At 45.1% G+C, this 15,834-nt stretch overlaps 1 protein-coding gene across 26 annotated transcripts in view; it reads right to left on the reverse strand.

Annotated features, from left to right (window-relative positions):
- Positions 1 to 4,207: 4,207 nt before the first annotated feature.
- L3MBTL4 (L3MBTL histone methyl-lysine binding protein 4) overlaps positions 4,208 to 15,834 on the reverse strand; it is a 448,773-nt gene continuing 437,146 nt past the window's right edge. For 22 of the 26 annotated variants that reach the window (XR_012427319.1, XR_010582936.2, XR_012427317.1 and 19 more), the window contains 2 exons: positions 9,566 to 9,628; positions 4,208 to 5,896 (listed from right to left, as the gene is read on the reverse strand). Coding sequence is in view for 19 of the 26 variants with exons in the window: in XM_015439826.4 (XP_015295312.3) it covers positions 5,729 to 5,896; positions 9,566 to 9,628 (231 nt within the window). In the remaining 7 variants the exon portion in view is untranslated. Of the gene's footprint in view, positions 5,897 to 5,938; positions 6,088 to 9,565; positions 9,629 to 15,834 lie in introns of those variants that run through there. The other 4 variants (XM_065534190.2, XM_074022847.1, XM_074022848.1 and 1 more) reach the window with 4 other exon arrangements.

Genomic DNA, 15,834 nt, shown 5'->3' on the forward strand with positions numbered 1-15,834 from the left:
TTCTTGTATTTAATTTTCCCAGCCTAAAAGACACAGGGCTAAATCTCTTTGAAGGTCTTGGAAGGATAACATCTGGTTTTAAACTGATAGTTAACAGGGGCTTGTGAAAGACATTTAAAAAAAATTTTTTTAAAGAAAAGCTGGCAGCTCTGGAGGATAACTTTGTAAATTGGTTGAAAAAAAAATTAATGAAAGAAGAATTCAATTACCAACACCAAGTAACCTGTCTGAGTGAGTTTTTCTTTAATAAAGCAATTTTTGACTGGCTTGTTGACTCTTATTGGAGAAGCCAGACCAAATTAAATTCAAATTGCTTCTTCTTGGAAGCAAAACAAAACAAAATCTTCACTCCCTTCTGAGGCAAATTATCAGAGAAGATCCTAACCTCAAATCATGAAACAATGTATAAACAACTGCCTCCAAGGAAGCCAGATGCCACACAAATCTGACCTATGCACACAACTAGCTGGTGGAGACACCTGTGCGTTTTCAGGTAGAGGCCCTGTAAAAACACCTTGTTTATTTTTTTAAATGAAACTGAGTTAATATTAGCTAATAATTCCTGATTTTTTTCTACTGACTTTTCAGACCCCAGCATTTCACAGTAAAATACAGCCTCCTGCATATTGAAATAATCCCCTTGCATATTTAATACAACAGCCATTAACTGCAGTTCAATGATTGCAGTTCAGTGTATTGTAGGAATATCTAGGTTTAACCCGGGATTTCTCAGCACTTTGTGTTCTTCATGCGTCAAATTACCTTGATGCCTAGATTCCTAAATCAAAGGGAACATAGTCCAATTTCAAATTGAAGTAAAAGAGGAATTGATGGTCTTGCCTTGTAGGCAAAACATAGCACAAAGCAACTAGTCTGATCCCACAAAATAGAACTGTTTGGAGAAAAATAAACTCAATATTTTAAACTCAAAGTCCCATTTCTGCCACATTTTGCTTTTCATTTCCTTTTAAAGGTTGTTCTTAAACTTTATTACCCTGCCACCCTTCTCCCTGACCTGTCTCCATTTCTCTGTCATTCCTGTGTGCCGGCGTCAGTGATTGGGATATCTGCAGCTTTGTCCCTCAGCACACTGTGGGCCCAAGGGAGGCAGACACCTGCTGTTAGCAGGCTGGCGTGGTCCTCTGCTCTTATCATTCAAGAACTGAGCCTTCACAGCCTCCTGACCAGTCTCTGGACACACCTGTGCATCCCAGCTTGTCAGGCAGGGGTATGTTTTATTCATCACTAGATTCAAAGTCCATTGTCTGCCTGAAAGGAATATATGGTGCAAAGACTTGGAAACAGGAAATTTCACTCAGAAATCAAATTGTTGATCGCCACTTCACCAAACGGCTCAGTCAGCAGATTTACTTGTTAACTCAGTCAGCAGATTTGCTTGGGAACTCTTGAGTTTCAGTTAATCAGTTTTTGTTTTGTCTTCACAGCATCAATGTAGAGACATTGAGCTGTCCCAGCTCCTGTTGCAGCTGGAAACTGAAGGGTGGAGAGAGACAGAGACTGAGAGAGTTTAGCAAGAATGTATTTTTGAAGAAAGATACAGGGAAGAATATATAAGAATTCTGAATATTTAAGAATCAATTAACAATTATATTCTTCATGAATATATTTATAAGAATGTTTTTAAGAGGAATATTTATAAGAGAAAATATTCACAAAGAATATATTCTCAAATATTAAGAATATATTCATAGAAACACTTCATAGTCACAAACACATTCTTCAGCCTTAGGAATTGCAGAGACAAACTGAATATTCCTTAAAATGAAGCAAAGTTCAACATTCCAAAAGAAATAAGTAAATGTGGCAAGTCAGTCATGTGTTGGGTGGTTAAGACTGACTTCTACATCAAGCCAAGGTGTAGAACTCAGGGTTCAACCCTGGGCCTCACTCCAAACCCCAGCACTTTCCACGATCCTTCACTGCCTCCAACTCTTACTCAAAAGATGGAGATTCTTTGGACAAAGGTGACTTGTCCAAGAAATCCCAGGCGTATCTGAAAGTCAGTGCTCAGCAAAAGAAAGCTGTCATGACTTGGAATCCTGTGTTAACAAGGAGTCAATCTCTTTTGCTGTCACTCCTAGAAATGCTTTGGTACATGGGTTCTACAAGGTCAGGAATTCTAATCACAGGGGAGAAGTGGTGTTCAAAGATTGTGAATGGTAGCTTTTTAAAAAATATCCTAGGGCTGTTGGAAGTGAGAGAAATTTGTTTTTTCTTTTTGCAAGAGTTATCTAAAATTACAGGCTTTCAAAGACTCTAGTCTCAGAAGTCCTAAGCTCCCTTAGGATTCATGCTAATGATCTAATTTCCAGCATCATGGTGTGTACTTATGATTGTGATGTACAAATGGTCCTTGGGGGGAACTCTTTCTAATAACCTGGAAGTTTGTATTTCTTGAAGCCCTGTTGATAATTTTTTCCTTTGTCCCTGACTCGATTCACATTCCAGGGGGATCAGGAAAAGAGGAGCAGAGTCAGAGGCTAAGGCTGTGCCCAAGAGCAGCAAGGTCTTCAAAGCCACCTGTGCCATTTCCAGGTGCTGCTTGGCCCCTGACAGTGGTGGGGGTCCTCCTGGCAGAGTGAACAATCTCAACTCTTATGTTGCAAACCTTCCTGCAGAGCGTCAGGAGAGGGGGAAGGGAGCTGGGTGGAGGAAGCTGGATGTAGGTGGTCCAAGGCAGTTGGGGCCCCTTGACGGCACCCCAGGGGCTCCTCCAAACATGAGTCACACCTAGAAGAGTGGGCCCTGCGGGGTCCTTGAAGGCTGTGTCAGGCTTGATGCAAACTTGAGGGGTTTGTTCCAGGAGATTCCTGGAGGTTTGGTCTTCTGTCGACTTAAAGGAATGGATTGTTGTTCCTGTTGTTTTCCTCACGCCTATTTAATGGCTGCTGTCAGGTGTCAGCGCCTTATATGTGCTGTTTACACTCACATCCATGCAGACATCCCCAAAATAAAATTTTTAAAAGCCCTGGAGAAGGTATTTTCTTATTTGTAGAGACGTTACACCTATTTAGGAGGCTGCAGAGCTGGGATTTGCATTGAGTTGGGTAGGCTCACTTTGTTCATTGATACAACAAATCACTTACTGTGTGCCAAGTAAGTGCTAGATCCTATGCTGGGTGCTTAGAATAAATGAGCACTATTTATTTATAATAAATAAATAAATAAATGGGCATGCCAGACCCAGTCTTTGTCCCCGCAGATCTTCTAGGCTAGGGATGAGGGACAAGTAATAACAATAGTGAACAGCAATGCAACAGGGAGGCGCAGCCTGCTGTGGGGCTCTTAAGTGAGTCAGGAACCCAAGAGTGACGGAGTCCAGAAAGACTACTGAGAAGTGGGAAGAGGAGGGGTGAGATGGCCTCAGGCAGAGGACCCACGAACACAAAGTGGAGCCTGGGAGCAGGATGAGTTTGGAGAAATAAAGAAGCTCAGTGCAAATCCAGCCTGGATGTGAACAGGAACAGAAGATGCCCAAAAGGTGGGCACTGGTTGGGTTGTGGTGTCTGTAGTGTGCCAGGGCCTGCCTGGGCCAGCCCTCCGGTGCTGACTGCACATCTCCTTCTAACTTCAGTGATTTTGTGTTGGTATAAGATGAATTCTACCACAGAAAGGACAAAAAAGGCAGGTGATTTGAGTTTCCAGGCTGGCTTGAGCAACTGCTCTGACGATGGCGTCATTCACTTGGTGAGGAGTATTAGAATGGAGGGATCAAAGCTCCCTGTTGACCTCAAGGTTGAGGTGCTTGAGTGACAATGTGGGGGTGTCTGGCAGGCAGCTAGATACCTGGATCAATCCCTTTCTGTCTGATCACACTGTCTCCTAGCAGCACAATAGTTCAACTCCATTTGACTTGGTGCTATCCAACCTGTCCGAGGCCCTTCTGTTGAAATGACATGTGTTAGATATACGAACAACAAATCTCAGGTCTTCCATGGAACCTATACAATAAGCAATTTTGAGGTTCTTATTCATTTTAAAAACTCCCATTTAATCTCTCAAATTATTAACATCTAAACCTGCTTTCCTTGGGAAATATATCCCAAGAAAGATAGCACTCAAAAATGGCTGACTTCCTTGCTAGCTAATGTGGGCAGAGTTACCTCTGTTCTTCCATGGCTAACAAAAAAACAGACTCCATGCTGTGGCATGGGCACAGGTCATAACAACATATGCATTAAGGTAGTGATGTATAAATTTTGTTTTCTCTCTTTATTATCATTTAAAATATATTAAAATTTTAACATGGCAGAAGCAGGAATTTTAACTGCACATGGCAGTCTACAAAAAGCAAAACAACAAACAAAACTCCACAGAAACAAAATTTACATCAACCAATAATATATTAAAATTTCATTTAGGTAAGGATCTAAAGAAATGTTATATATGCACACGTCTTAGAGTTTATTTTCTTCAGTGAAAAAAAATGTAAAGCTTGAGAAATTCTCCAAGCAGAATCAACTTTCTTAAACCTTAACATTCTTAATGAAGCAAGTGGACATAGAACCTCTTTTTAGAATCTATTCCCTCTTTCTCTCCACCCACAGATGGTGGCTCTCCACTGCCGGGAGAGCATTTATAGCTGTTCCTACTTGTAAAAGTAGTAACAAGTGTCAGAAAAGAGGTACTTGTCTTTCAAAACTGTGGGACTGATTCCACACAATTTAAGCCTCGGATACAATCACTTACAAAACACAAATAAAGCCTGACAACAAATCGGAATGTTTCAAACAAAGAATAGGTACCACGCTCCCTACTTTAGAGATCTTCCCTTTGAACAGTGTGTCTCCGTTTGTAAAGATGCACACAGCCCCAGATGTAATATAACACAGCTCCTTGTTACAGGGGTTCTGGCAGACTGCGGTGGAAATCAGTCAGTCCTGAAATGCCCTTCAGAGTGGGAGCAGGGAGGAGTTCTGTGCAGGTGAGGGTCTGGCCCACCAGCCACACCAGTGTTAGGACAGGGTCCCTTGAGGCCCCACTGATGGTGGAGGGTCCTCAGAAGGGTCTCTCCAGCTTTTGGAAGTGCCCACCTCGCCGTCCTCTTGTTAATCCTGGTCACACTCCTTTGTGGAGGCTCCAGGAAACCTTGGGAGCACAACCAAGGAATGGATAATGGAACAAAAAGGAGAATTAATGAATCATGAAAACATGTGCTTATTATTATTTTTTAGAGATTCACACTTTCCTGAGTAAAGTACACAAAAATCTCACGTGAAGTCTTTTGAAAGCACCAGGCCTCTAGGTCTTAGACTAGCTGTGCTTCATGGCAGATCTGAGCCAAGCTCGACGTTGTTCTGGTAAAAACATTAACAATGTATTCATGAACACTGCTTTTCTAAGATTTTACCACTTGAGAGTGTTATGCTTGTAAATGGAAAATGGTTTCTTTTCTGGTGACGGAGAAGAATAAAGGTGGATGTGTGGGCTTCTTTGGTCTGTCTTGCAAACACATTAGAGCTGAACGGATCCCACCAAAGATAACAATGTTCATAAACCAAACCCACAGATGGGCCTAAGCCTCTGAATCATTGGCACTGGACCAGTCATCAAAATCCTCTAAACATATAAACAAATCACAGACACTTTAAAAAGTCCAGATTCAATGTGGATATGGCCATTGGACATTCACATCAAATTAATGTGCTCCACTTTTATTGCTGAGAGAGCGCAGCTCCTGGTGCCAGAGGAAGTTCAGGGAGCGCAATCATCCCTTGACTTCTTGGCCTGAGACAGTATCTTCTTCAGGGAGGTCCTGGGAATTCCTGAACATCAGGATAGAGTTGTAAATTTTCAGTGCTGGGCCCAGTTTGATCTTCATCACTTTGACAATGTCTATCTGTGTCAGAAGCAGGAAGGCTTTGCCATCAATCTGCTGCAAATATATAAATAGACACAAACAAAATTGTTTTGTCACGGAAGCCTGTTTACTCACCAGTAACACTTAGGTTCTGAGTGTGACGCGGAACCCGTCATAGCCTCCGTGTTGAGCTCACCAGTGAGAGAGAATGACAGCAGCTCTCACTTGGCTTAGTTACAACCATTGCTCCACTTCAGTTCTTTCTTCTAGAAATTTGAAGTGACATTTAAAAGGAGCTCACTCTGTTAAATACGAACTCAATATACATGATCTGTTCCTAGGCTAAGTTTCTATTGCTGTGTTTTAAAAAGGTTGGCTTGAATTTATATCAAGACCCTTAAAACCAAGTCAATCCTCAGGAATTTTTCCCAAGAGAATAACGTGCAATGTGTATACTCTAGTATTATTTATAATACTGAAATCTTGAAAGCAACCCAGTGTTCCCAATAACAGCAGAAATAAATAATACTATAGTAAGAGTGGGCTACTATGCGGTCACCCCAAATCAAGTATCTATGAAACATTTAATGATTTAGGATTTTTTTTTATAGATCAGTAAACAACAGAACATGGTATATGATAGAGAAGAAATTCAGTTTTACTTTGTACAATTAAATATGCATGGCTTCATGTATACATATGCATATCTAAAATATTTGAAGTCTTTACACCAAATGTTAACAGAAATTATCTTTGGATGGTAGAATAGTGGTTAGTTTTTATTTAATCCTTTCAACTTTCCTGTATTTAAATTTTTAAAAGAATACATACCAGTATAAGCAAAAATACATACAAAATAAATGTTTTATTTATTAAACTTTGAAAATATATTTCAAAACTTGCACAGACTGATGTTTGGCTCAATATGAATAAGATCTGGGGCTCTGATGTATGGCATGGGTGGTAATGGAAAGAGTTAATTTGACTTTGGTAATCATCACACATTGTATATGTATATCAAATCATCACATTATACACCTTGAATATATTCAATCTTGTTTTGACAATTAAATATTTTTAAATTAAAAAGATATTACAGCATGAACTGTAATAGCTTCCCTGAGACTCACAGGATGGCAGTGGCCACTGTGTAGGCTGCTTCCCCCAGCTCCTGGATGTCCCAGTGACCTCAGCACGACATCTGGGACTGCTGCAGCATCGCTGATTGACACAGCCTACCTCAGATGATTCCTAGCTCCAGAACCAAGAAGGCAGGAATGGGAGGGTTTTCTACGGAAACACTCTTCCACGAACTTAGCACTGTGGTTCTAAACCTTTTCAAATTTAATAATACAAACCCAAGCCAGTTGTGGTGGCTCATGTCTGTAATCCCAGCACTTTGGGAGCCCGAGGTGGGCAGATCAATTGAGGTCACAAGTTTGAGAGCAGTCTGGCCAACATGGTGAGACGCCCCTATCTCTACTGAAAATACAAAGATTAGCCAGGCGTGGTGGCATGTGCCTGTAGTCCCAGCTACTCAGGCAGGAGAATTGCTAGAACTCGGGAGGCAGAGGTTGCAGTGAGACACGATTGTCCCACTGCATTCCAGCCTGGGCAACAGATCAAGACTCCACCTCAGAAAAGAAGAAGGAGAAGGAGAAGGAGAAAGAAAGAAGAAAGAAGAGGAGGAGGAGGAGGAAGAGGAAGACGAAGAAGAAGAAGAAGGAGGCGGAGGAGGAGGGGGGAAGGGGGAAGGGAAGGGGGAGGGGGAGGAGGAGAAGAAGGAGAAGGAGAAGGAGGGGGAGGGGGAGGGGGAGGGGAAGGGGAAGGGGAAGGGGGAAGGGAAGGGGGAGGGGGAGGAGGAGAAGAAGGAGAAGGAGAAGGAGAATCCTGTAGTGTCAATGTCTCACTGATAGAATTTCCCTGGGACCCGAGGGGTAGGGTTTTAAAGTTTTAACATTTAAAAAAGGTTTTAAAACCTTTCTGTGCATTTATGATATATTGTCTGATAAGGATTCATCCATCTAGAGGAGGAAGCACTTTTCCCCTCGGAAAAGGCATTTTCCCCAAGGCAGAGGAGAGAGAATGAGCCTACATCCATACCCTGACCTGGCTCAGGTCCAGCATTTTCAGGCAAAAATTGCTGTCCAAATATAAGGTCCTAAGAATAAGGTCATGATGGTGATGATAACAGCTAACAGTTATGGAGCTATAATAATCTATTATATGGGTTTGATCCTCCTGGATAACCCTGTAATATAGGAGAGGAAACCTGGAATTGCAAGCTTAATGACTTGCCCAAGCTCACACAGCTTCTAAGGGGCAAAGTTGGGATTTCGGGCAGGGCTTGTTGGAGCCCAGAGGAGACCCTCTGCTGTATACTGCTGCCTTTATTAAGCCCCTACTTTGGGACAAGAACAGGGCTCGGTGCTTCAAACATGATCATCCTAATCTTTAAGGGCCCCTCTCGTAAATCTGTGTTTTAGAGAGGAGGGATAAGAGGGGTTCAGCAATCTGTCTAAAGTGACAGTTCTGGTCAGTGAGTGCCAAATATAAACAAGTCAGCCTGCAAAGAGCCACTCCCTCTTCCCCTACGTGGACAGACTTGAGGACAAGGCGGGCCTTGGGCATCACTACCTGCATAGTGGACTGTATGTGTGAGCGCGGCCAACTATGCCCAAGCCATGCTGAGCTCAGGCAGAGGCAGGCGAACCCCACATGCAGCAGCTACCCACACTGAGACCATCTGACCTTGATGCTGTGTTCCTCTATTGTGCTTGGAGGCACAAAACTCAGTGAGCACTTCCCTTAACCCATGCATGCTCTGAACCTGAGAGAGGGAGAGGTGTGTACTGCCTTTCAGTTTCTACGAGGGTGGTTTTCTTGGAGAATTCTAGAGCAACAACGGAGGCTCTGAGCTCTCAGATGGATATGAGCTGGAATCCGACTCTGCCCTTTTCTTGCTCTGCCTAACCTTCCTGGGCCTGAGCTTCTTCATCGGTAAGCTGCCATTGTAGAGTTGTCACAAGGATCAAAGGACAATGGTTGTAAAATGCTTCGCACCGTGCCTGGCACGTGGCAAGCCCCTGATACACCATCACTGGGATTAGTATGTGCATCATTCTGTGGCTGGCCCAGGCTCGTCCAGGGCTCCTGTAGCTACGGATACTAATTCCAGGAAATATGCGAAGCAGTTCAGTATGTTCCCAACCAAGACGGGGCAGAAGATAGAAACCCCCTAGAAGGATTTGGGGCTTCTCTGGAAGCAAATGCAGGGCAGGGATAGGTAGGAGGGTCCCATGCTGACTTTGGAGTAAACAAATCTCCTCCCTTTCCCAGGTGCAATCCCAAAGGAGGATTCCTGCCTTCCCCCAAATGGCTTCAAGCCACCAATGGAGAGGCCTCATGACACCGATAGGTAATAATTAATTATCTTGTTCATTTACTCTTCCAGCAAACAGTATATGTACTGAGCATGCTGTATGCACCAAGCACCATGGCATTCTGCAACAAAACCTAGCAAAATGTAAGAGGACTGAAGGCAGAGACTGACCCCGCTTGGTCTCACACTGCAGAATTGGGCTCTATTCCTGCTGGATCTCCTTTCTCTTGCTGCCCCAAATTGTACTTATTTACACTTAAGTAAATGATAACAAAACACTTCTGGGTCTAGAAGTGTATATATATATATATATATATATACACACACACACACACACACATATACACACATGCATTTCTTACCTCTTTCTTAAAGCACTTGGCATGTTCTTCACAGCCCAGAAGAGACTGTACAAACTCAGCCACCTATAGTGCAAGATGAAAAGCCTAATTTAATACATGCACCTGAAATAATTTTAGGGTTGTAGTAATCCAACATTTAAGTAAAATATACTTAAAGTCTCTCAAACACTTGGGAATTAAATAGTAACTATCAAATTGCATTAGCATTTGTCAACTGAGAAATTAGACCAGCCCCCAGTATTTTTTCTGTCCTCTTATTACCGGACTGACCTGCACAGGGTTATGGTTATAATGATGACAGTAACAGCCTCCATATGTGAAGCTCTGGCATTCTGCAAGCTTCTGTATCTGATTCTCCTGACTCCCCTGTGGGGTCAGTGAGGGCGAGGCCAGTGGACTTGTGCAGCAGTTATCACAGCAACAGACAGGAGTGAGGACCTGCCCACTTGCCTTTAAAAGACCCAAAGGCAAGGCCTTCTCCTACTCATCTCTGTGGCCCGGTTCCTTACCTGGAGCCTGGTGAACCACAGGCAATCAGAGAATCTATGCGGAGCTGAACTCCCACATAAATGAAGAAGCTGAAGCCCAAAGAGGTTCAGCACTTACCCAGGGCCATACACGGTTGGTAAGTAGCAGGGACATTTTGGAATTCAGGTTTGCTATTTCTAGGCCCTACGTTTTGGAGAATCAGTCTCTTCATTTCAACTTCCCACCCTCACCATGCCCCCACATGCCCCCAAATATCCTTTTAACAAGAGAAAGCTCAGACAAAGATCTGGCTATCGGCTCAGGAAGCCACTGAGTGTTCCTAATAGATACCTTTGGGAAGCTGATTGAACAAACATGATAAAGGGTAGACTCCCAACATCAGAAATGACAGCTGGGTGGTCTGCACTACTGCCTAACTCCAGTCCTGTCGCAGCAGGGGATGAAAGGCAGGCTGGAGTGCAACAGTAAATGTCATCTCGGGAGGTGATACTTCTAGGGGAACTGTCTTGTTTGTTTTGTTTTGTTTGGCTCTCCGCTTCTTGTGTCAACCGAATTGTGGGTGCTGGCCCTTCTCCTCTCCCTGGTTTCATGGGGAAGGTTCTCGAGGCTGGATAGTGCAGTGTATCAACATGTCCCACCCTCAGAGAGCTCTGTGAGCACAGCCTCCCTCCCAGCCTCTCCAGGAGAAGTCGGCCGACGCTGCCCCTGATGGTGCAGGAGATAGCACCAGGTGTTTGCTGATCCCAGGTGACAGAGCAGTAAGGGCCAACTCCCACAGGGCGTACCCTAGGGCTGGACACCTGTGCCCCTCCTGAGCTCTGTCCCCTGTGGTCTCACAGCTATATATAGTCAGTGCAAATGTGAAGAGTTCAGAATATCTTCTTTTTAGGGGTGATCTGCACGTCCATGTCTGCTTTACTCACCCCTGGCGCTGCAAATACATTCTTGAGTCGTTTTACAATCTTCATATAAAGTTTGGAGTGATAAGGATTTAAAAAAAAAAAAAAAAGTTCCACACCAGCCATACTGCTGTCATGCAAGTTCCCCTCCAAGCCCCAGGAGCATCTGTGCTAGTGAGTGCCTCTGCTGGCCGGGCTCTCAGTATTATGAGCGAATTCACCCGAGAACCCGACACTGGCAATTCAGGTAGAGGAAGCCGAGTCTGTTTGCTGGGCTAATACAGTTTTCTTGTTCTAGGTGAGAAGGAAGCATGTAGAGCACGTGCTCAGTACTTGCTGGGAGCTAATGAAAGCTGTGGAATGCCACTGGTCAAGCTGCAGAGACAGGGCAACTGGGGCAGGTGATGGCAGTGGCAGTGCTGTTGGTGGCCCAGGACATGGAGAGTGGCCTGGCTCCGTCATTCCCCAGACCACTCTGCTGGTCATATATACTCCAACCCTGCCTGTGTGTGAGGCCTCAGGCTGGCTGCTAGAAGAGCTGCCCTGGGAGCTTGTTGTGCTTGAATTTTCAATGAGTTGACTTGATTAGTGGTGGGAGGATTGAGGGGAACCGGGAGGACATGAAAGCTTATCACTCACTACAACATGTGGTCAAATGTGCTAACACCCTTGAGAAAGGTAGGAAGGCTATGGGTGTTAGGAAGGGACTCCACAAATCTTAGGTGGGACTTCAGAAAGGACATCAGGAAGAAGGGGGACCGTGAGAGGGTTACTGTTGGATGCACAGTATTTCCACTGTGGCGATTTGGGGTGGATGGGCGGGGGAAGAATTCTAGGCATAGAGAATCCCAGGAGCAAACCCCAAAGCAGGACAGCACAGGGCCAAAGGGCGGGTGTGAGGAGCTGGAGGAGTGCAGTTTGACTGAGCTGAGGAGTAGACAGGGAGTGGCGGGAAGTGGGGAGGGCCGCGTGGTTCCAGGTGTGGGTCTGTACTTCCTCCACAGCAGCGGGGAGCCCTAAGCCCTGGCACTCCACCCTGGCGGGACACTGGAGCTTTCACGCTGACTGTCGTCCAGGCCTCATGCCACACAGATGATAAATTAATGGAGCTGGATTGGGTCCAAGCACTGGGTAGATATTTTTAGAGCTTCCCAGTTGGTTCCAGTATGCACTGAGGGCCGAGAACCACAGCGCTGCAGAAAGCTAGAGGAATGGTCCAGCAGGGTCTGGACGGACTTGTGCTGAGCCTCAGGGCTAGGCAGGGCAGGAATCAAAGATGAACACAGGAGAATGCTGTAAAGCCACGTTCCTCAACCTCAATACTGACACCTCGGGCCAGGTAACTTTTTGCTGTGAGGGCTGGCCTGGGTGTTGTGGGATGTTTAACGGCATCCCTGCCCTTTACTCACAAGGTGCCAGTAGCAAAGCCCCCTTCCCAGTTGTAACAACCAAAAATATGCCCAGATATTGCCAAATGCCCCTGGGGGCAACATTGCCGCAGTTCTTCTGCTGGGCTCACTTTTTCACAGGAAGGAGGGCTGAGTGTCGCAGGAGGAAATAATAGAGAAGAGGGACCAGTAACTAGCTAAGGAACCATGTTTTGTCGGATGTCCATCACTCACTGCAGTGGGAAAGCCACGTCAGCACAGGGACAGTGGTTTCCCCCACTGCTAGGGGAAAGGAGTGGTTGGTTGGAAACATGGTCTCTTTTCCATACTTGTTCAAAGGACCGTTCACAGCAGAAGTGTTGCAAGTGGCTTTGACGGTTTGCCTATGTTTAACTGTCCTTTTCTGGGCAAACAAAAAAAAGACCACAGTCTTCCTTCTCAGTATCATTGGCCAAGAAATCATTGTCAATGTATGAAAGGTAAATTGGATTTTTTTTAAAGGAAATAAATAACGTGTTAAACCAAAGCATCAACAGAGCAGACGCGGCCCTGCCCCGAGGTGGCCTCTGCCTGGCCTGCAAGCAGCACTTGCCGCCTCCACCTCATCCTCCACCCGGCCACCCTCCTCAGCTTCACACTCCTCCGAAAGGCTCTGCCATTTTGGAAAGAGATTCCCATTCGATTCAGTTTATCTTTTCTTTTTCCAAAATAAGGAACAAGTTCCATGAACTCTATTAAGCAGACTTCTCTGGCCAAGAATTTTAAAATATGCAAAGGCCTTGATTCAGTATTATTAGTTGGTAATTACTTCACCTACAAATAAATTGTATTTTGAGCTTTCATAGAAAGCTTTGCTACAGATTTTCTCAATGAAAGCGGTGAGTTTTAGCATAGAATAGAGTAACATCAAGAAGTTTCCCTCTCATTCTCCCATTAAAAGAGAGAGATATTTTTTCTTCACATTTGTGGAAAATGTGGACAGCTGTCCAGAGGCGCATAACCTCTGCGAAAGACGAAATGACCATCCACTTGCCCTGCACCCATAGAAGCCATAGCAGTGGGGTCACCTGGTTTTTCAAAGGGGGTGATCACACTGTTGGAGCCCAGTGGGTGGCCTGGGCCTTGGCTTTGGCTCTGGGCAGCGCCTGGTGGTGTGGGGGGCTGCCACGCGGGTGTCTCCCCTTGGTCTTGACTCTGGGAAGTGCCCCCCACAGTGCTGTGACCACTGACACACCAGCACTTCCCACATTCTCAGGCACACAGTGTCCTACAGCTAAAATCCTTGCTTTGTTTTGGAAGGACACTGAGAAAGTTAATTCTAAGTATGAGACAGCAGTTTGGGGAAACTAGGAGGGATGACACTGCCCAGGCTTTGAGAGGAGCCCATCCCGCCAGCCGACCTCACTTCCCCCACGACCTACTTTCCCTGGCATCGTCGCTGGAGCCCAGCAGGCCTCGTGTTCTTCCGTGGAGCTGCTGCTGCTTTAAATCTTTCCAAATGCCGGTGTTCTCTATCTCGCTGAGCCTGTAGATATGTGCCGGACTATACCGGCTAATCGTCCACTGGGGACCCTGTTGCCAGCCTGGGTCTTATTTTTTAACAGCAGAGTTTATTTGCCCTTTTTTTTTTAAGGGCTCAATTGTATAAGGCTGCTCTGCTTAGTTAGCAGTACCCTGAATTTTTCAAAAGCACCCCTTCCTGTGTCAAGGCTGCTTTTAAAGTGACTGCCATCTTTTAAAGTTAATGAACATTTAGGGAGTACTTGGTTGAGGCTAGAGCAATTTATATGTGGTGCTTTAAGAAGTATTTTTTAATAAGAGAAATAAAAGTACCCATACGTGCACCAGGCTTACCTGAGTCATACCGGGGGTGGTAAATGAGCACACCACATATCATGCCCTGCCTGCCTCCGTGTGCCTAGACATATATACCTGGCAGAATCAGGGAACAGACTACATAAAACCCACCTGCCTATTCATTCATGAACTCATTTACTCACTCGAACATTTGTCAAACCCTCTTCTGTGCAAGATGCTTTGCAATAAGATAGCAAAAGATTAAAAGATATAAAAATATATGAAACTATACTAGTCCCTACTCGTAAAAGCTTATGCTCTTGTACAGGATATTTTCATGATCCAGAATAAGACATATACTTTACATCTCCATAACTTATCACGTGCACACACCCACACACATCCCTCACCGAAGTTTAGCAAAGCAACAACCCTTATTACCTATGATGTGCTCTCATCTTGTCTGGTCTTTCGTTTTATAACCACTAAATTGACTTCCCAGCCTATCTGCGCTTTGAAAAGCACTGCTCTTGGAGAGACAGCCACAGTAACAAAGGAGTTAAGAGGCAGCTCACAGCTCTGTGGAGTGTTACAAAGGCCCCGCGCTGGCCTCTCTTCACAGGTGGCATTAGCAGAGCAGAGGTCTTCCTCCCGGGCCAGAAAGGCAGACAAAGAGGCTGTGCTTTCACCTCACCTTCTGCTGCAGACACCCGTGTTAACTCTTCCTGAGGGATGCCCAGTTCATTCCAACACACCCTGTCCCCGGTTGTGGAGGCTCCTCTCTGAAACGCCCAGTGCCGACAAAGCACAAAAGCAGCCCTGGGCCCCCACCAGTCCAGCTCAGCCCTGAACTGCCTTTCACATCATTGCTGCCCTGCTCATCATTTTTACTGTGCCTTCTCTAAGCAGCCCTACGCTCAGCTGTGGGTAGGTACTCACCGGGGGCCCCTAAGTGGCTCCCTTATTGTCGAAGACACAGCAATCACAAAGCCCCCATTTTCAACCCATCAGAGATGATTCCTGAGGACCTATGTTGGTACTGGGAAATGTGCTGTAGTGTGTGAGGACATGGAAAGAAATTTAGGATGTGGTCCTTGTCCTCAGGGCATCTAGTTGGGGAGACAGCAAGACTGAGTTATGCTCAACAGTAGGGAACCATGAAAAGGGTTTTCCGTGGAATGAGTCCCTGACGGAAGTCAGCGTTATGGAAGCAGCAGGAGCAGGAGCGTTGCATGCGAGGCACTTAGCCTTTCCCATGGCTGATATTTTAAATCTAGAAAAGTTCTAAGGCCTCTCCCAGCAGCAAGGGCTGAGATTCCACCTGCACCCACAACAGAGAACTAAGGACCAGGGCTCTCATCTTCCTAACAGCTTCTCTCTCTCTGGTCTTCCTTCTGAGAGCTTCCCTGTCCTAATGACACTTTCACCTAGACCAGCTACTTCCCTTGAATCACCTCCCAGTCTCGTCTGTTAAGTGCCATACTTGAAATCTGTCCAATCAGAGCTCCCTCCCATTTCCTAGTCACTGCTAATGTCCCTAACAGTGGTGTCTGTTCTTATTGCATAAAGGCATCCCTGAGAAGTTAATAAAATCTCTGGCCCTTATCCATTAAAAATACATATACTGTACACAATTTTTCCAAATTCTTTGAGGCACAACTCCACGAACCCAGCCTCAAAACCTGACCAGCTCTGA

Source organism: Macaca fascicularis, chromosome 18 (genome assembly GCF_037993035.2).
Source record: "Macaca fascicularis isolate 582-1 chromosome 18, T2T-MFA8v1.1".
In the NCBI taxonomy this organism is placed as follows: domain Eukaryota; kingdom Metazoa; phylum Chordata; class Mammalia; order Primates; family Cercopithecidae; genus Macaca; species Macaca fascicularis.